At 42.1% G+C, this 22,378-nt stretch overlaps 1 protein-coding gene across 6 annotated transcripts in view; it reads right to left on the bottom strand.

The window, feature by feature from the left end:
• Nucleotides 1-22,378, bottom strand: part of LOC124872311 (astrotactin-2-like) — a 513,868-nt gene that overhangs the window by 187,904 nt on the left and 303,586 nt on the right. For all 6 annotated transcript variants that reach the window (XR_007039251.1, XR_007039252.1, XM_047372151.1 and 3 more), the window contains one exon: nt 363-513. Coding sequence is in view for 4 of the 6 variants with exons in the window: in XM_047372151.1 (XP_047228107.1) it covers nt 363-513 (151 nt within the window). In the remaining 2 variants the exon portion in view is untranslated. The remainder of the gene's footprint in view (nt 1-362; nt 514-22,378) is intronic.

Genomic DNA, 22,378 nt, shown 5'->3' with positions numbered 1-22,378 from the left:
TTTGCTGAAGGGATTATAACTCTGAGCAGGCAAGAGTTGCTGAAGAAAGTTGCTAAAGACAAGAAGACCTTGAAATTTTTGCTTCCTAGGTGCTATCTAAACTATAAAATTTTATTATTTAGTATGGAGAATAGTTACATAGTTTTAAAGTTGCAAGTGAATATTTTGTATGCTGAAACACTAGCTTCAACCTTGAAGATCCTATGAGAGTACTGTTTGCGATGCATATTTACACAGCTAATGCAAGCTCCACCGGCCAATCAGTTTCATTCCTGCTCAATGCTAAAAGTATACACTCCCCATTTGAAATCCTTTTTTGGTATGGACACAAGATAGACAACTGTACACAGACATAAGCTTACCATGCATCCGGAGGAGTCCATCTGTCGATCAGATACACACTTAAAATTTTTTTTGCAGCCACCATTATCTTTGGAGCAGTCACGGACAGGCCCAAAAGATGCCAACAGGTCCTGTACTGACTCAAAGTACGTGGACATCAAGGCCTCTTCCCTGAAATTGAAGAAGGAAAAAAGGTTAAACTGAAAAAGTACAAAACATGTTTGCATATGTTTTTACAAAGCAATTACGGATACACAAGAGCAAGCAACGTCTAATTAAAATGAATACATACGCAGCTGAGCATAATCCCTCACCATTTGGATAGCGGTCTCTCAAAACCTATTGTTCAATTCTACTGCAATTAGGAAACTATTCATGTTGGGCTATATTGTGACAAATAGGTGGTATTTTCTAGTCGTTTTAGTTTATGTTGGCTTGTTTTTTTGCTCCTTGCTACTATAGTACTGTGTATATATATACATATATATATATATATATATATATATATATATTATATATATATATATATATATATATATATATATATATATATATATATATATATATATATATATATATATATATATATAGTAGTGTGCAAAAGTTTAAGACAGGTGTGAAAAAATGCGGCAAATGAAGAATGCTTCAAAAATTGAAGTGTTAATCATTAATTTTCATCAATCAACAAAATGCAGTGAATGAACAAAAGAGAGATCTAAATCAAGTCAATATTTGGTGTGACCACCCTTTGCCTTCAACACAGCATCAATCTTCTAGGTACACTTGCACACAGTTTTTGAAGGAACTCGGCTGGTAGGTTGTTCCAAACATCTTGGAGAACTAACCACAGATCCTCTGTGGATGTAGACTTTCTCACAACCTTCTGTTTCTACATGTAATCCCAGACACACTCCATGATGTTGAGATCAGGTCTCTGTGGGGGCCATACCATCACTTCCAGTAACTCTTGTTCTTCTTTACGCATTCACAAAGTCAGATATGAAGGGTGACCACTGTGAACTGCAGCTGCATTTCTTGTTGCTGTTTATGAATAAAATGTGCAGTATTTTTAGAATGGATCTGCCTTGGGACATGTGTTATGCTGGTGCAAGGTGCATTTTTTGGAAATCAACTGTGCAATGGGATTTATCTGCTCCTGTGGTTCGCACTCATTTATGCCGAGCCATGTCTGGGACTAAGCAGAGCACTGGTAGTGGCTAGACATGCTTGCCATGTTCCACTACTGTGGAGCCTTTGGGGAATAAGCATTCACCATGCATTAATGGTAACCTAAAGAGTTTATGACATCCCAAGATGTTTTGAAGCAATTTTGCAGTAAAAGTTAAAATATTTGTCTGTGTTTTGTGTATATGTTTCTGCTTATTTTTTTCCCACAAATGGAGAAATAAATGATATTTGGATTCCAATAATATTGGGGGGTTTGCCTGTGCACAATTCTATAATAGAATAGATGAGTCATGCAGTCCGAAATTAAAATAAAAACAAAACAGTAACAATTAACTACTCCTATAAAAAACTAATTTTATTGATAAGCTCTTTCAATCCAACACTGAACCATCTTTGGATTTAATGTCAGCTTTCAGTCCTCCTTGGTAAGAGTCTGGGAATATTTATTCAAATTTATCCGACTGTAATCGTCCACAGCCCTCTGTAGCTGACCACTCTGATTTTCCATCAGATGTAGTCTTGAACTCAGTTTGACCAGTCCAAAACAGTGTCTGTCTGCAGTTGATTTGCATGATTTCATCCAAGTTGAAAAATGTCTAGTTCCACCTGAAGAATATTACTAGATCATGATCTTTCCATCACCATGTCATCACAGTGGGGTTTTTTTCTAAATGGTTTCTGAAGATTTTATGGAGGTCTGCATGTTTTCTTTGAAATAATAAGCTTTAATCAGAATGTCTAGATATATAGATACATATATAGACAAGTACACAACAAACGGCAAAAAAGCAGGTATGTATTCAGAAGACTGAATGTAGGAATTTAATCAAAAGGTGGTTCAACAAAATATTAGTTCAAGAGTGTGCAAACTAATGTTTTACATTTACCTTTTTTATTTGTGTTTTATTTAAAGTATGCAGGATACTGTGCATGCCACATAGATCTAAAAAATAGTTATAAAATAAATGATCTTGGTCAAATTATTTTATATCACAAAAACCTGGTATTTCACCAGGGGTGTGTAGAACTTTTACATTCACTGTACAAAGCTATTCTGGGCCAAATTTAAAATCCTACATCCTCAAACAAAGTACAAGTGGTTACAATTATGTAACCTGTTTCTACTGAATCAGGACTCACGCTGAGTTGGGAGAAAAAAAAGAAACACTGAAATATTCTGCTCTTTACTGTGGTAATCAGCTCCAAATTTTAAGGAAGTGAATCTTTTGATTGATGACATAGTTAATTTGTTTCATTTAAAATTCCTAAAAACATTTTATATTTTATGTAAGTGTAAATATTTTATGTAAATATTGTATTTTGAACCCTTGTAAAAACAGTTTATTATAAAATTCCATACTTCTCCAGAATTTTTAGATCTCTAAATCACATTTTTAAATTGACAAAGAGATGGATGAATAAATGGAAAACATTGTTTACTCGGCAACTCCCTATTTTATTCAAATCTATTCCAAACCGTTTTCAGCCAACGTGGACATTATTTAAACTGTGAACAACAGAAGATGCAGATCAAAAACAGCATTTGCACTGACTAACACAAACATTCACACTCCAAGACAAACAGCGACATTAAAAGCTAAAAAGTTTATTACATTTCATTAATTTTTTATTTCTTTATTTCTAATTTGTTTAGGAAGCAGCCAGCATGGCCTAATTCACAGTGACAGCAGAACTTGGAGTTACAAAAGCAAGTACTAAAGTATGAGTAAATTTAAAGTCAGGGCACCAGCATGCTTGAGGGGGTGCAAATATTCGGATCTTCTTTCCTTTTATCTTTTTAAATACAGTAGTGTAAATAAAAAGCATTTTGCCCCTTAAATATTTATTTTGTTTATGCTTTTTTGTCACACTTACACAGTTTAGATCATCAAACTCATTTAAGCATCAGACAAACCTGATTAAAAAGAGAAAATGTATTGCTTTGCAAATGCAATACACCTTTGGCTTCAACAACTGCCACCAAGCATTTGGGATAGTTGGCAATGAGCCTTTTACATCCCTATGGAAAAATTTGGACCCAGTCTTTTTAAGAGAATTGTTTTAATCCAGTCACATGTCATAGACGGGTTTCAAGCGTAAATGTTTTTTTCAAGCTTGTTTAACATCATGCCACAGCATTTCAATCAGATCACACATTGGACTTTGAATAGGCCGCTCCAAAACTTTTACTTTGTTTTTCATTTTTTGAGCTAGTCTGAGGTAGAATTGCTGGTGTACTTTGGATCATTGTCCTGCTGCATAATGCAAGTACACTTCAGCTTAAGGTCACAATCTGATAGCCGAATATTCACTTTTAGGATCTTCTGGTGAAGAGCAGAATTCATGATAAGTCAAATCCATTATGGAAAGTTTTTCAGGTTCTGAAGCAGCAAAGCCTCCCTAGACCATCATACTACTATCACCATCTTTATCTTCAAATAAGATGTTCTTGCTCTAAATTGTTGTATAAGTTTTACTCCAGCTCTAACCTTTCAGTAAGTTCCACTTTTGTCTTGCCAATCTACAGAATATTTTCCTAAAAGTCTTGGGGACCACCAAGTTGCTTTTGGTAAATGCCAGACAGGCCGTTGTGTCTTTTTTCTTGAGCAACACTTCCACAGAAAATCTTTCGGAGATCACATTTTTGCCCAGTCTCTTCTGTTGTTAAATCTTGAACATTGAATTTATTTCTGGGTCATTTCATTACCTCCTGGGTGAATCGTCAATATGTTCTTGGAGTGATTTAGGTGGACCAGTCACTCCTGAAAGGTTCGGTAGTGTGCCATGTTTTCTTGCTTTCTCACTGTTGCGGAGCCGTTGAATGCCTTTTGTAGTCTGACAGATGTCAGTGACTTTGCTCCTTATCTGCTCGTCAAGTTATTTAGATCTGTGTATGATGTGTTGCTTTTTAAGATAATTTAGCCTATTTCATATTCTCAGAGAGGTTCTATTCAAGTGATTTCTTGATTCTACAGCTCTAGTAGTAATCAGGCTTGGGTATGGCTAGGAAATTATAACTCAATTGTCACAAAGATATAGGAGACAATTACATTTCCAGGTTAGACTTTTTCATATAATAGATGAAATCATGTGAAAACTGCATTTTGGATTCACTCAGGTTTATCTAATATCGAAATTTGTTTGATTATCTCAAATATTTAAGGGTGAAAAAAGTAACAATAAAAAAGTAGAACATTACAGAACAATCCCCACAAATCTTATTTTACAAATCAAAAACTCAATTTTCCAACATTGCCACATTAGAATTAACTGCCAACATCCACATCTACTAATAGGAAATTATAAACAAGTTTGTACTGCATGTCATGATGCAAATTCACAAAACGAGAGATGCAAGATAAAGGAACAAAAACGTAGAGATTAATTCATTTCAAATGTAGGGCAAGAAAAAAAACAAGCCGGCGTGATCCGAACACACACAAGAAAATTAGCAGGCAGTAAACTATCTTGGCGAGGGAACATCTCAGCTCCATGAGGTCACAAAGTGCTATTTGTGTGTGAAGCTGCATGATCAAGAGAGCATTTTCACAGTTCAGTAAGCCCAGGGTTGTAATAAGTAGATGCTTGACCCTCTGTTGCTTGAACCTGCCAAGCAGTCCAAGAGTTAAGAACATGCTTGTTACAGTTCTGTGCACCTAGGATCACATATTTGCACAAAGGGAGAACACGCCCTTGAAAAGCTGCTTTAACTCTTTCAACTTGGGAAGCAGAAAGTCTCTTTTCTGAGCATAGCTTATTGCTCATGATACTGTTCTCTGGATTCAAGTCAAGCATAAACAGGGTGATTTTCTTGTTTTTGGAAAGCCTTTTTAAAACTAATTGGCCACCACAGAAATAACACAAAAGAACAAAAGGAATACTTAGTCTAAGGTCTTATATGTTTTGAATCCCTTTCCTTTCATTTAGCTTGTAATGGCAAATTATAATTGATTTTTCTAATGCAGATTATTTTAGTTTTAATTTGGGTTCAGTCCTATGAAAGGAATAAATCTTAGAATGACATTGCAATTTTACCTCAATCCATGTGCACCTAAATACACTCAGCCATATCTGTACACTGACTTCAGTGCACCAGCTGTCTCAAAGAACAAGAGAGTAAGCTGTTCCCAGCCCTGGGACCAGTGGGACCACTGTATGTTGTGAGGAGAGGCTCAAGGCTAAAAGTATCAGGAAGGTCTTGACTGATGGGAAAGGTGGATGACTTGTTGTGTAAGGATTGTAGTGCATCAGCTTTGTTTGTGTGTGCTTTCGCATGCTTTTAAGTGCTTGTTAGGCAAAGTAATGTTAAGGGAGATTCTTAAAAAAAACTGCCACTGAACAAATTAAGCACATATTGATGTTGCTGAAAATGTAATGAAACTGTTCTGTTAAAAAAAAAACATCCAGCTTAAAGTAGTATTAAAAACATCTTAAGGTTACATCCAGCAGACATTTCTTCAGTGGCAAAGTGATACATAGAAGTAAACTGATTATGATCTTGTGAAACACTATGGATAATTCATTTGAATTAATCAGTATTACAATGGACAAAACATTTGAAATATACCTTGTTATTGCAAGTAGGTACCCATTAGAAGGATTAGTAGATTAAACTGAAGTATCATTTAAAAAAAAAGCTTTCATGTTCATTTTTATAGTATATATCTGTATCAATATCTTACAAATGTTGGTTTAATCTCACACTGAAAAAGCCTGCATATTTAAAATGTTATTTTTATATCAAATTAATGACATCTTTTTTGGTGAGGTATTTCAAGTAAGCTTTAAAATCGTATTTAACACAGTGCAGTTTAACAAATCATTCACTGTTATCACACCATCACATGCTGAATGTGAGAAAATCAGTGCCAACAGGAGAAAAACACAGCTTAGATAACAGTTCCTTTGTTTATGCAATGTTTATTGTACTGTGTAATAGTATTAATGATATAAAATCGCTTTAAAATGTTTAAGGGTAAATTAACTCATTCAGTTTATTGGCTGTAAAATATATTTTCTCAAACAATATTTTTTACAAGATATATGCTGCAATGCAGGTCCCGCAGCTTTTTAGATGAGTGCATTTTTTTTTTACCTTGTTTGCTATCCTGCTATCTTCAGTGTTTCTTAAATATTTTTTCTTCATCAGAATCATATTTGTTACTTGTCAAGAAGAGAACAGCACAGATTTTGTACGAATTTAAGGCAACTTTGAGCAACAATATCTGCAACTCATAAACACCACTGCAACTGAATTTGCACAAATGCTTCTCGAAGCAATAATCTTATGATATTAACATTACTTAATCCCTTGCTCCATTCTGCAGACATCTGTCTGCACTCATGAAAATCGACTTACCAAGGCATGCTAAATGCCTGGAGTGGTCCCAGGGTAGAGCGGTTAGACCTATAATCTGATTACCTGAACTCATAATTAGTAGACCACATGGGGCTTGTCATAGAATGTGTACAAAATATTCCACTTTCATCCCAAAATGGTAAGATTATCATTCAGTGCAGGAGAAAAAGCCTGACCACTGGCAAAAGGAATTTTCTCTATCATTATGTAGCAGCACACTAAACAAAAGTTTTCACCCTTCATCTTATTCACTTTTGTTATTATTACTATTTTCTCTAGAAAGCTTGTGGAAAAGATGTTCTCTAAGAGAAAGGACTATAGAGGCTTTTAAGGGTTGGGGCTTAGATATTGTATGCTTCAAAGCATACAAAATAATCCCTACAACAACACCTTAAAAAGAGAAAATGCCAGAGAAACTGCTAATGAAACATTATTCCAACAAAATCAGGACATCAGGAAAATGTCTGATTTTGTGAATGCATCTGGGAGGCATTCTGCAGAGAGATTGTAGAGAAACTCCCCATTATCCTTAGCCACCTCATTGATAAATGTTGAGCTCACATCTATTTATTTTCTATAGTGAGGTGTGCCAGAGGTTGTACTGCAGACAAATCACTGTCTGGATGCTACCCAGCTGGATCCTTCCCTTCCCCTAGATCTTTAAATGAGACCACAATGATGAGGCCATTTAATGTAAAAGAATAGGCTGTGGTTGTTGTATTCACATTTCCACACCTTTGGTTGACAGTCCTAAATGACCCATGCGCTTTAATACAGAAATTCATAAACTATTTTATCAAAAACCTGACTTTTATTTCTTACAATGGTTGCCTAGAGAGAGCTTATTAACAAAAGGAATATGTTTTACATACAGTACAGACCAAAGGTTTGGACACACCTTCTCATTCAAAGAGTTGTCTTTATTTTCATGACTATAAATATTGTAGCTTCACACTGAAGGCATCAAAACTATGAATTAACACATGTGGAATTATATACTGAACAAAAATGTGTGAAACAACTGAACATATGTCTTATATTCTAGGTTCTTCAAAGTAGCCACCTTTTGCTTTGATTACTGCTCCACACACTCTTGGCATTCTGTTGATGAGCTTCAAGATGTAGTCACCTGAAATGGTTTTCACTTCACAGGTGTGCCCTGTCAGGTTTAATGAGTGGGATTTCAAGCCTTATAAATTGGGTTGGGACCATCAGTTGTGTTGTGCAAGAGGTGGATACAGTACACAGCTGATAATCCTTCTGAATAGACTGTTAGAATTTGTATTATGGCAAGAAAAAAGCAGCTAAGTAAAGAAAAACGAGTGGCCATCATTACTTTAAGAAATGAAGGTCAGTCAGTCCGAACAATTGGGAAAACTTTGAAATTGTCCCCAAGTGCAGTCGCAAAAAACATCAAGTGCTACAAAGAAACTGGCTCACATGAGGACCGCCCCAGGAAAGGAAGACCAAGAGTCACCTCTGCTGCGGACGATAAGTTCATCTGAGTCACCAGTCTCAGAAATCGCAGGTTAACAGCAGCTCCGATTAGAGAAGAGGTCAATGCCACACAGAGTTCTAGCAGCAGACACATCTCTAGAACAACTGTTAAGAGGAGACTGTGTGAATCAGGCCTTCATGGTAAAATAGCTGCTAGGAAACCACTGCTGAGGACAGGCAACAAGCAGAAGAGACTTGTTTGGGCTAAAGAACACAAGGAATGGACATTAGACCAGTGGAAATCTGTGCTTTGGTCTGATGAGTCCAAGTTTGAGATCTTTGGTTCCAACCACTGTGTCTTTGTGCGGTGCAGAAGTGGTGAATGGATGGACTCTACATGCCTGGTTCCCACCGTGAAGCATGGAGGAGGAGGTGTGATGGTGTGGGGGTGCTTTGGTGGTGACACTGTTGGGGATTTATTCAAAATTGAAGGCATACTGAACCGGCATGCTATTCCCTCCGGTTTGCATTTAGTTGGACCATCATTTATTTTTCAACAGGACAATGATCCCAAACAGACCTCCAGGCTGTGTAAGGGCTATTTGACCACGAAGGAGAGTGATGGGGTGCTGCGCCAGATGACATGGCCTCCACAGTCACCGGACCTGAACCCAATCGAGATGGTTTGGGGTGAGCTGGACCGCAGAGTGAAGGCAAAAGGGCCAACAAGTGCTAAGCATCTCTGGGAACTCCTTCAAGACTGTTGGAAAACCATTTCAGGTGACTACCTCTTGAAGCTCATCAACAGAATGCCAAGAGTGTGCGGAGCAGTAATCAAAGCAAAAGGTGGTTACTTTGAAGAACCTAGAATATAGAAGATATTTTCAGTTGTTTCACACTTTTTTGTTCAGTATATAATTCCACATGTGTTAATTCATAGTTTTGATGCCTTCAGTGTGAAGTTACAATATTCACAGTCATGAAAATAAAGAAAACTCTTTGAATGAGAAGGTGTATCCAAACACTTGGTATGTACTGTATAACTGCAAAATGACTCAGCATTGGCTCTGTTACAATACTGACTGCTGATGTAATCATATTGCAAAAATGTCAAGATTTGAAAGGAACAGCTGTGCTTCACATAAGCTCCTACATAGATCTCTGTGGGTACAGAAGGTGGATATTGTTTTAGCAATAGAATAGTAACTGCCTCTCTTATCGGCAATGAGGAAATGAAGTAAAAAAACAACAGGGAATTTGGACTGTAAACAAAAACCTGTGTGCTATAAAAACAAAAAATGCTATGTATTACAGAGATGGATAGTAGAGAAACCCATAGAGAACAGCATAAGACACTAAGTGCCCAATGTTCTTAATTGCCTATTGATGTTTTGTTGTTGTTCCTGTTTTCACACCAACTCTGGTTTACGCCCCTGCTTACCAGAGCCACAAATGAGTAATGCCCTGACATTGTGCTGCACCAAAACCAACTGAAGTGAGTTCATTCTCTTTGCATGCCTCGTCTTTTTCTTTATTTAGCAGCTCATCTTTTCTGAATTATACAGGCATTTGGTTTCATCTGCCAAGCATTGAAAGCAGTGAAAAATGAATCCTTAATTCAGAGCAATCTAGAGCATTGGGATGGAGAGGCTGACTAAAATAACACACAAATACGCACACGCGCAGACACGCACACATTCATATGAAAAGGAACCTCATAGACATAAGTTATTAAAAGGTTTAGTGAAGTTCTGTGCAACCATTTCAAACATGAAAGAAAAAAAAACTGTTTTGTAAAGCTTTCTTTAGCGTAACAGTTTTGATCAAATTTTAATGTTTATATTTATATTTGGAAAAGAAAATAATTCAATCACTGATTACTCAAAAAATGGTTAAAACTACAAAACATTGTATAGTATACTCAACCCTTTAATGCATAATGGATATTACAGTTTACAGCTCCTATTAATGTCTCTCAAATGGAAAGACTGATATACCTTGACAGTGGAGCTGAGGATGCAGAGGGAGCTGAAGATGCTGAAATAATTATGGATATTGAGAAAGCGTTTGATTTGACTCCTGATACAGACCAGTGACAAAAGAAAGTGAAATCTCAAATATTCAGAAGCTCAACTGAACCTGTTTCAGTTTCAGTTTGCGTTCTGTTTTTGTGATCCTTGGTTGTACTGATAGATTTTTTTATATTGTCAGTTTGTTGATAACTTTCCTTTTTACTTAGTGGCATACATAATAATTTGGTTGTTATTTTGTAGAAATGTTTGTTTTATTAACACAGGGAGAAGCAGGGGAAGTCTGATAAGTTGACAGCATAAAGGTGATTTATTGGTGAATGGGGCAGGAGGATACAGAAAACGCAAGTTTTTAGTGAAACGGAACAATTTTAGAAAAATTGTCAAATATTAGTTCATAATAATTCAGCAGCGTTCAGCAGGTAGACAGGAAATGGGCATAGAGAGAAGGCGGTAAGACGTGCAGCAAAGATCCCAGGAATCGAATCCTGGATGGCGGTGGCGAGGACTCACATCCTCTGTGTGCGCATTCCCCACCTCCACACTACATATCTGTACTTCACACGTTTTACGTTTTATTGTTTTGGCATATACACATTTTAAAGTCTAAGTGCAATTTTAACCACCTGAGTGGACATGTGAAAATGTTTTGAAAAGTAAAAGTAAAAACAAAAAAATTGGGGCTGCACGGTGCCGCAGTTGGTAGCACTGTTGCCTTGCAGCAAAAAGGTCCTTAGTTCAACTCCCAGGCGGGGCTCTTTCTGCATGGAATTTGCATGTTCTCCCCATGCATGCGTGGGTTCTCTCCTGGTACTCTGGTTTCCTCCCACGGTCCAAAAACATGACTGTTCAGGTCAATTGTTCTCTCTAAATTGCACTTAGGTGTGCATGGTTGTTTGCCCTGTATGTCTGTGTTTTGCCCTGCGATGGACTTGCGACCTGTCCAGGGCGTACCCCACTTCTTGCCCGTAGTCTGCTGGAGATTGGCACCAGCTCCCCCACGACCCAGTGTGAAAGAAGTGGGTACAGAAAATAGATGGATGGATGGAAGTTTAAAATAATGCCTTTTTCTGTCATGCCTAAAGATGTTTGAAAATATCGAGAGCGAGGTTATAATATCTCATGCATGAAAGTAGTCCCCCCCATCGCCCTCCCCCCTGCCTAATCAAGATCAGCGCTTTTGGCACTTTGACTCTATTGCATGACCCAGCCTCATACTGGTTGCATCTAAACACTGACTTAAAGTAATTGTTATTAATCTCCCTCCCTGCTCCTGACTTTTCCACATGATGAATTACCAAGCGACACTGCCCAAAGTTAGAGCGCTGCTCCAGCATGATTACAAAGCCCGTTATTGGTCTGCCCCTGCACTTGATTAATGCTCTTATTCCCGCTCCCCACAAATATGCTGACTCTCATCAAGAACTTTTGTCACTGAATGGAGCACCTTTGGTTTAGAATTTTATTAATCACAGAGCAAAAATGTGGTTGTTCAAAAAATAGCTGGTAAAGGTAAATGATAGAACGAAGAGTGATGTGCCAGTTCTTCCTTATGACTATGTAACGGTAAAAAATATTAATATCAAAGTAAGTCAGAAATGCTTTATATAAGTTTGCTGGTTTTCAGCACCTCTGGTAGCGTTTTTTTTATTTGCAATGGGGCATTTAGATTGTGGTTTACTAGTTCTGGGCTTGTAAGCTCATTCACAAGTGAAAATTAAATTAGCTGTTAAAGGTTATTAACAATTTCTCCCCATAAAATGCTTTTCTTTAAATGCAGCTCAATGATCCTTAACTGTGCATTAGGAGCTACATGAACAGTTTGTGGACAAGATGGCTTTGGTTTAACACTTAGCATCAAAACAAAAGACTACTATCATGTTATTTACAGAAACAAATCACACTGATTCAAATAATAAGCAAACAAATTTATGGCATTATGTTCAGGACATTTTGAATAAACAAAACCTAACTTCCCATCCTTGAACCTCCACCTTAATGTGGTGGAGGGGTTTGAGTGCTCGAATGATCCCAGAGGCTATGTTGTCTCGGGCTTACAGGCTCTGGGTGACGGGTCAGACAAAGAGTGGTTTAAAACGCCTTCATGAGGACCACAAAATCGAAACACGTGACGTCGCCTAGTACTGACTGTCACTACCGAGCGGTAGTGTGGAGTACCCGGCCTTCTTAGTGTCCCTGTTGGGGGTGCTGCATAGTGCCCCTCCTGGGGACTCCGTTATTCTGCTGGGGGACTTCAATGCCCACGTGGGCATTGACAGTGACACCTGGAAAGGCGCGATTGGGAGGAATGGCCTCACCGATCTGAATCCGAGTGGTGTTTCATTATTGGACTTCTGTGCTAGTCACGGATTGTCCATAATGAACACCATGTTCAAGCATAAGGGTGTTCATTAGTGCACTTGGCACCAGGACACCCTAGGCAGGAGGTCGATGATCGACTTTGTTGTCGTGTCTTCAGACCTTGGGCTGCATGTTTTGGATACTTGGGTGAAGAGAGGAGCTGAGCTGTATGCAACTCCCACCTCCAGGAGAGCTTTGACCAGATTCCGAGGGAGGCTGGAGACATAGAGTCCTAGTGGACCATGTTCTCCACGTCTATTGTTGATGCTGCCACCCGTAGCTGCCTAAAGTGAGGAGTTGAAGTATCTTGGGGTCTTGTTCTCAAGTGAGGGGAAAATGGAGCTGGAGATAGACAGACGGATCGGTGCAGCTGCCGAAGTAATGGGAATGCTGTCCCAGTCCATTGTGGTGAAGAGAGAGCTGAGCCAAAAAACAATGCTCTTGATTTACCGGTCGGTCTACATTCCTACCCTCAGCTATGGCCATGAACTTTGGGTCATGACCAAAAGAACGAGATGCCAGATACAAGTGGCTGAAATGAGCTTCCTCCGCAGAAGGCCGGGAGGAGCTTGGACTGGAGCCGCTGCTCCTCCACATCGGGAGGAGCCAGTTGAGGTGGCTCGGGTATCTATACAGGATGCCTCCTGGACGCATCCCTCGGGAGGTGTTCCAGGCATGTCCCACCAGGAGGAGGCAAAGGGGACAGCCCAGGACACGCTGGAGGGACTAAGTCTCTTGGCTGGCCTGGGAATGTCTTGGTCTCCCCTCGGAGGAGCTGGAGGAGGTGTCTGGGGAAAGGGAAGCCTGGGTGTCTCTACTGAGTCTGCTGCCCCTGCGACCCTGTCCCTGATAAAGCAGAAGACAATGGGTACGAGTACAAAATTTAAAATAGAAAGAGTTGAACCAAAATAAATCAACTCAGCTTTTTTTAGAAAACAGCTGTAAAAAAAAAGCTATTTTACAAGTTAGAAAACTGGATCCTAGGTTTTGATGCTGTGCATAATAATAACTATGTGAAAATACAAAATTTGTTGTTTTTCATAATTAATAAGAACACAAAAGGTTCTTGCTGAGTTTAATTAAGAACACAGCTACTGATCTGTTAATGACACAATTCTCAATTAAAAATGTGGGTGCTGTCTAGTCTTTTAAGCAACATTATGTTATTTTTTATTAAAAACTTTTACTAGACTGGGATTTGACTTTAAATAATTAACTTTTATTTCATATATTTTAAAAACATACAATAAAACAGGGGGGGAGCTGGTGCCTATGTTAGCAAGGTCTGTCAGCCTGCATTCAGTTACCATAGTAACACACCTGTAACATAGTAACACTGCCTGGTGGCTTTTGTTAGTCTCAACTACAGCTATTACTGCTTGGAAATTTAACTTGGATATGCACCACACATTAGGATATTAGTTTCACAGCAGATCCACCTGTTGGTCGTCTAAATGAAAGGATGCCAAAGCAGTCAGGCAATGTTTGGAGATGTATTTATGAAGCAAGTTACAAACAAAAGCACTTTTACTTGTGGCAGTACAGGTTGTGTGTTTGCCTACAGCTGAAAATAATCAATTCTGTAATGTAAGGTACATGGTTAGCAAAAGACAGCAGTGGTGTAGATGTTTCCATCAGATCAGATGTAACTCGTGGCTGGCTAATTGCTCTGCAGTCCTGCATCTGTACACAACATTCAGTGTATCCTCTTTCTGTTAGCTCGGCCACTTGGCCACCTTTTTAGCAGTTGCTCATTAATTTCATCCTTCAAATCAGCAGTATATTATCTTCCATACATCTTCGAATGTTATCCTTATCTTCATATAGACATCTGAAAGAACTCTGCAGTGTAGTGCCTGGAGCAAAAAATAATAATTATATATTTCTTGTAGCAAGACAGGCTGCTGTAGATGTGCACACAGCCGTTTTCGAACTACTACTACAGGACTCTTTGAATCCATCACTTAAAATGAACTTTAGGTTAAGGATTTAACCCCGGTTCTCTGAAACATGAGTGAGGTATCTCACTATGGGACACGCCTCCAGCGCCTGTCCCCCAGAAGCTCTATTACATTACGCCAGTCTTGACTGGCAGGCGGAAGTGACGTCCGCTCCCATGGGAGGACTTCCTCCCAGTATAAAAGTCGACGTCACGTAGGTGATCTTCAGTCTAGTAAGCACGCCTCTTCCTCGCTCCCTTTGAGGAGGGTGATCTGGTGAGATACCTCACTCATGTTTCAGAGAACCGGGATTAAATCCTTAACCTAAAGTTCTCTTTCAACATTCGTTTCGGTATCTCACTATGGGATATTTCTGCTCCCGTATTGCCAGATAAGCTCACTCGAAGACCAACAGATTGCATCTTGCATTCATGGCAATGTGGAACCCACACCCAGAACCGTGTGAGCCAGTGTGGGCCTGGTGACATCCAGTTTATAGAACCTAGTGAAGGTGTGAGGGGTCGCCCAGTTGGCAGCCTCACATATTTCCCCCACAGGTATACCCTGGAACAGAGCCCAGGATGATGCCACACCACGAGTGGAATGAGCCCGCAGACCTGCAGGGGGTGCAAGGCCTCTGCTCTCATAAGCCATAATAATAGCCCCCACTACCCAATGCGAAAGACGTTGCTTTGTGAGAGGCTTTCCTTTATGTGGTGCAGCCCATGACACAAACAGCTGCTCTGATTTACGAAAATCTGCTGTTTTTTTCACATATAACCGCAGAGCTCGTACTGGGCAGAGCGTATGCAGTCGTTCATGCTCCTGAGAGGAGAATGGTGGTGGGTAGAAAGCCATTCATTCAAGGGCACGGCATGGCAGAGCCGTAGCAACCTTAGGTATAAAGGCAGGATTAGGTTTCAGTAAAACCCTTGACTCACCCAGAAACTGCATGCAGGACGGGTTAACTGAGAGCGCTTGAATGTCACTCACACGTTTAGCAGAAACCAGAGCAATCAATAAGGCCGTTTTAAAGGAAAGCACTTTGAGCTCAACCTGCTGCAACGGTTCGAACGGTGCACGTGACAACGCATCGAGTACCATAGGTAAATCCCATGAAGGAGTGAGGCTCCTCGACACTGGACGGAGCCGTCGTGCACCTTTCATGAATTGACACACCAGGGGGTGCTGCCCCACTGTTTTGTCACCAAAGCCAACGTGACAGGCTGAAATAGCAGCCAGGTACACCTTCACAGTGGAAAAAGCCAAGCCTTTATCCAACAGTGCCTGCAGAAAAGTTAAAACGTCCGACACAGGGCTTTGCATTACGCTCACCATAGGTTTTGCGCACCAACCCACGAATGCCTGCCATTTACCCTCATACACGTTACGCGTGGAAACGGCCCTTGCATTTTGAATTGTGTCAATAACGCTCTGGGGAATCCCACTAGCAGCCAGATTTAACCCCTCACAGGCCAGGCCCATAGGGCCATGCGCTCTGTATGCGGATGAAATATTTCTCCGCGTGCCTGCGTCAGGAGATCTCTGCGGAGGGGAAGCCGCCATGGCTCGCCGTGTAGCATCTGAAAAATCTCCGCTAGCCAATGTTTCCCTGGCCAGCGGGGAGCTATCAGAATGAGTGAGTGTTTTCCCTCTCGCACCCTGGCGAGAGTAGGAATGATCAGTTCCAGCGGGGGAAAGGCGTACAGTAGGGCCGGCGGCCATTTGTGCGCTAGAGCATCCAGCCCAAGCGGAGCTTGTTGACACTGAGAATTTTCCCCTGATACGAAGAGGTCGACCTCCGCTCGGCCGTACCTCTTCCATATCTGGGTCATCACCTCGCTGTGGAGTTTCCACTCTTTGTAGCGGGGATTGCCCCTTGACAGCAGATCCGCGCCTCTGTTCATTACCCCTGGCACGTGAGCCGCTCTTAGCGACAGCAAGTGTGAGCTGGTCCAGATTATCAGTCTGTATGCCAGCTCGTGTAAATGACGTGAGCGCAGACCCCCCTGTCTGTTTATGTAAGCAACCACTGTTGTGTTGTCCGTTCTGACCAAAACATGGTGCCCTTTGATAAAGGGCAGAAAGTGTCTCAGTGCCAGCATCAAGGCCAGGAGTTCCAGACAATTTATGTGAGCTGTCTGTGTTTGTGGACTCCAAACGCCGTTTACCATCATCCCCTCGTGATTGGCTCCCCAGCCTGTCAGCGAGGCATCTGTGGTAATTACCTTCCTCGTCAGGATGGTTCCCATGGTAACGCCGGTGTTGAGAAAACCGGGACGCTTCCACGGGCTCAGCGCGCGTGCACATATGAGAGAAACCAGGACGCTGCGGTGAGCATGGCGTGTGGGGCTCAAGCTGAGTGACGCCACCCACCTTTGAAACGGGCGCATGTGTAGACGGCCGAGTGTGATGACCGTCAGCGCAGACGCCATCAGACCGAGCAGTCTGAGGCATAACCTGAATTTCACCTGTGTGCCTCTGCGAAAGAGTGCCAGACAAGCCTGAAAGGCTTTTACTCGTTCCGCTGAGAGGCGCGCTCTGAACTCGACTGAATTCAGGGACAGGCCAATGAAAGTGATTGTTTGTACTGGGGTTAAAATGCTCTTTTCCCAGTTTATTGTGAATCCCAGGGCTGTCAGATGTAAAGTAAGCATCTCGGCATGCGTCCTGAGCTCCTCTAAAGACTGAGCTGCAATCAGCCAATCGTCTATATACGTCGCCAGACGCATCCCCCTTTCCCTCAGAGGCGCGATGGCTGCCTCGGTGCATTTCACGAACACACGTGGGCTCAGTGAGAGGCCAAAAGGAAGTACCAGGTACTCGTATATCTCTCCCTGAAACGCAAATCTGAGGTATTTTCTGTGAGGGGGGTATATAGGGATATGGAAATATGCGTCTTTCAAGTCTATGGAGACAAACCAGTCTCCTTGACGCGCAAACTTTATCAGAGCTGCGTGTGTTAGCATCCTGAACGAATACCGTCTCAGATATGTGTTCAGAGCCCGCAGATCCAATATCGGTCGCAGACCCCCGCCCCTTTTCGGCACGAGAAAGTATCTGGAGTAAAACCTGTCTCTGCTTTGCTCCTGCGGTTCCAGCCGGACAGCTCTTTTGTGCTGCAGGGAAATTATTTCCTCTTGCAGGACGCGAGCGGACTCTCCCCGGGCGTATGACTGTACTATGCCCTTGAAACGGGGTGGGGCTGTCACAAATTGGAGCCTGTATCCCTTGGATACAGTCTTTATCACCCAATCTGACGCTCCACACGCTCGCCACAGCTGAGTGTTGTTTGCCAGTGGATCTAAAGGTGCTTCCGTGTAAACACTGCGCAACACCGGCTGAGGGATCTGCTGTTCCGCTACAACTGCCAGCTGCGCTCGTCCCAGGTCTGCTTCTTCCACAGAAAAAACAGCCTGCTGTGTTAGAGGTAGGGTGAGAGCTCCCCCTTGAGGCCTCATGTGCAGCTGTGGCAAGGGTGGAGCGGGAGCTCCAGCCTGCCGCTGTGCCAAAGCTGGAGCGAGAGCTCCCCCTCGTGGCCTCATGTGCAGCTGCATGGCCATGTCCTGTCCTTGTGTTATTTTTAACATATTTTTCATGTTTGTTTGTTGTGGCTGCGCCCTCGGCTCCAGGCCTGGATGCGTGCCAGAAAACAACTTTATTGAACATGTTGTGAAGGGGGAAGGTCGTGTTTTTAGACACTGGCATGTGTTTGTGCACTGGTGTGTGCTTTCTGGCCACAGCTGCAGCTCCACTGAGCTCTCGGTGGCTTTGATCCTCCTCCGCTTCGATCGGCTCTGAATGATGAGCTCCAACGTCGGCTCTGCAGGCCGTTTGAGTTGCCTTGAACGTGGCGTTCTGAACTCGAACTGGGACAGGACGTGTCCTGGTAGGGGGGGTGCAGGTGTCTGGCAGATCCTGCTCTCCCACCCTGAAGACGGCTCCCTAGGCGCTCACAGTAGCGGAAGGGGTCGCTTGGTTCCCCGGCGTTGTCGGGGGAGCGAATGGCTTCCTTCCCCAAGCACCTTTGAGCTCGGTTTGTTTCCCACGGTCCGCTGACTGCGGCTGAGGCTGGCGTTTGGGGATGCGATAGGCCGGTCGAGCCGCCGCTTGAGCGAACGGCACACGGGGTGCTGGAGGGGGAGGAGGCTGCGCTTTCCTGGGCAGACACAGCTTTAGCGCTTCACCTTCCCTCTTCTTTTCCTCACAGCGTTTTTGCATGGCTGCCACAGCGGGTCCGAATAAGCTCTTCGGGTCCACGGGGGTGTCGAGGAGCTGGTTCTTTTCCCTCTGAGACAGGCTAGAGAGGTTCAGCCATCTAGCTCTCTCCTGAGTGACCATCAGGGCCATGGCTCTCCCGGATGCTTGGATAGCACTTCTGTGGAGACGCAGGCATAGGTCTGTCACCACGCACAACTCGTCCCACAAATCGGCCATCGGTGTGCCAGTCATCTGCTCCTGTAATTCCGCTTGGTAAGCGAGGAGAAGAGACGAAGTGTTTAAGGCTTTAACAGATGCAGCCACCGCCTTGTAGCTTTTCTCATTCAGAGTGGACTGAAAAGAGTCAGCTTTGAAGGGAAGGGTGGGTCCTGCCGCTGTCATGGCTGACTTTTGCGATGGGTGCAGGTGAGATGCCAGCAGAGGTTCTACGGGAGGCAGATGTGAAAAACCGCCGGCCTCCATGCCCGTCCAGTCCAGTGCCGACCCTCCCAGGGCGGGGTTCTTGGCGGTGAGAGGATTGCTCCAAGACCGGGTCGCTTCCTCGAGGCACTCGGGAAAGACAGGCAACAGCTGTCTGCCGGAGGATTTGGCTCTCGGAAGCCGCTTTCCCTCATATCGAGATGTGGTAGTTTCGGTGAGGGTTCCCGGCCACTCGATGCCCAGCTTCTTTGCTGCCCTTCTGCAGACATCATGCAGGTCCGTTGCCGTCGGGTTTGGGGAACCGCAGCGGCTGGTGTCATCCGTCACCGAGGGCTTTGCAACTGACTGGATGGTATAAGGCCCGCAGTCCAGCTCGTCGGCGTCAGACCCGAGACTGATGGACTCCATTTCAGATTCGGACTCGGCATTAGCAAGAGTACTGAAACCTGGAAGTGCGGCCTCGTCTTCCTCTGGGTCAGTCAGTGGCGCGACAGCGTCGAGCTGATCACCCCAACTGGCTCCAGCCAAAGTGGGCTCTCTCTCATCAGTACCAGGAAGCTCCGGTGGCGGGGGATTGGCTACTCCCATCATAGGATCAACCTCCGACAGGCTAGCTTGGCGTGCTAGCCTGCGCCAACGAGACTTAAGGGAGAGCCGTGCACAGTGCTCGCAGCTCGCCGGTGACGCCAACGCGTCCTGGGCATGTTGCAGCCCCAGACACGAAGCGCAGACAGAGTGGGTATCTGCCCCAGCTATGAGATTGCCACATGTGCAGGTTCCAGATGGTGGCTTGACTCTGTTCATGGTGAGAACGAGTGCAAGTTACACAACTTCTTAAGCTCCGTTAAGGTTGCAGCTAGTTTGGTGACCAGTTGCAGCGCTGCTGTTTGGCGACAGACCAGCGTTGAAAGGGACTCAGAACAGTCGAGCACAGTTATTGAGAAGCGCTCGGCGACCGAGTTGTTAGCTCGCTCTGTGAACAGTTAAGCTAGCTCAAGTTACTGTAATGACCGTCTGAGAGTTTCTTCTGGGAGCGAGAAGAGGTGTTAGACTGAAGATCACCTACGTGACGTCGACTTTTATACTGGGAGGAAGTCCTCCCATGGGAGCGGACGTCACTTCCGCCTGCCAGTCAAGACTGGCGTAATGTAATAGAGCTTCTGGGGGACAGGCGCTGGAGGCGTGTCCCATAGTGAGATACCGAAACGAATGTTGAAAGAGAACAAACTGTTTCTTCTGTGCATCTGTCCAGTGATTCATACATTCAATTTCTAAAATATAGTTCTTCAACATCCAGAGCCACAGTTCTTTAAAATCCCTTTGATATTATTAAACCACTCTAAGAGCTCAACATGATCAAAGAAAATTTTCTTTGCTTGTATTATTTTGAATGCACACCATTTTTATACGTAAAAAAAAAAAAAGAACTAAGTGATTTTCTTTTTGTTTCTTTACTTTAGGTTTCCCTTAATGTACAATCTAGGCAGTTTTTGGAATACATTTCCTTTACCTGTCTGGTTTTAAATGTCACAGCCAACCCAAGTAAAACAATTAAAGTATCCATAATGAGAAGAAAGGGAACAAAAGTATGACATATAGGTCTACGGTTTTATAATTGGCTGTGCTTTGAAACATGTTTAAACAATTGTTTAATGAGTGGATAACTTCAGGAAGCTGTTTTATCAACCTTTTGTGTTCCATATAAAGATGACATTTGAAGGAATTTATGTAGTCACGGTGAAACCTGAAACGAACGTGATTCTATTGTAGTCTCTATAATGGGGCATTGTCACTTTATGGACTAATATTTAAGTCAACTTCTGCATATTTAACACAAGAACATCTAAGATTCCAATACCCCATTGGATTTGTAGAGAATCTGTAGAAAAAAACAACTAAAATAACAATGATTACTTGTGGCCAAAATTGAATTTGACTTGGCTTATCTGGGGCAGCAGAGTTTCCTAAATTTGCTTCCTTAATCTTCCTTAATCCACTTCACCACGATAAACAAACAGAAGATATGTTGCAGTTAAGTGACTGTAAAAAACATTCTGACAGCATGGAGCTATTCAAAGGATAATTTTTAGAGCCTTCTTTTTTGTTCAAGCTTCAATTTAAGAAATAAAATTACTTGGAAACATTATTTTGTGTGTACTTTTGGGTCACATACTTAAATTAATACAATTCAGACTGTTTTGACTTCATAAGGGCTAAATTTACAATACAGTTAATATTTTGATTGTAATGTATGAAACAGAAAAATGAATAAATATGGTCCATGCATGACTGCTGTTGACTCCCCATTCTTATACTTCTCTTGGATATGTTACAGATCTCACAAGATGATGGCTGTAAACATAAACGGCATAAGTAAGACTGAGACATGTTCCTTTAAAAGCTCCAGCTGCAGTGCATTTTTACACACAACACAAGAGCCCATCTATCGTGACTTAGTGTCAACATAAATGTGCAGATAAACATTTTGTAAGAGAGCATCAGACTGAATCACCATGAGCTCCCATGGGATTTATTCCTGCAAAAAATGCTTTGGATAATGAGCTATCTGCATTATTCATGACAATCTGACAGATCTGCCTCACAGTTACAGGGACTAATCATCTCTGTAATACAGAACATTAAGTTAGTATTCCAAACGAAACTCATACATTGAGTAATTTTATCCATATAACAAAATGCTGAAAAATGTCTTGCATTGTAGATTTTAGATGCGTTTGATTTTACTTCCAATATTTCAAGAGGCCACTCTCAATGTTAATTATCGAGAGCAAAAACAATATCCTTAGATGGTAATTGTTGAACTGTAATCAGCCAAAATAATTCTACATAGACTACTCGTTTTATAAGGCAGGGAAAATAGTATACTTCACCGAAGGCTTATTTCACTGACAGCAAGTCTTGTAAGTTAAACAGATCTTACATGCTGCAAATAAGACGTGCAATCTGTAACCATCTGCTGAAGTGTTTTATTAGTAACTGAAACTGTGACCTAAACTAGCAGGACTTATCTATCATGCACACAGTAAATAAAAAAAATCTAAAGAAAACCAAATTAGCAA

Source organism: Girardinichthys multiradiatus, chromosome 8 (assembly GCF_021462225.1).
Source record: "Girardinichthys multiradiatus isolate DD_20200921_A chromosome 8, DD_fGirMul_XY1, whole genome shotgun sequence".
Taxonomy (NCBI): domain Eukaryota; kingdom Metazoa; phylum Chordata; class Actinopteri; order Cyprinodontiformes; family Goodeidae; genus Girardinichthys; species Girardinichthys multiradiatus.
This window is presented reverse-complemented; position numbering and strand designations above follow the sequence as displayed.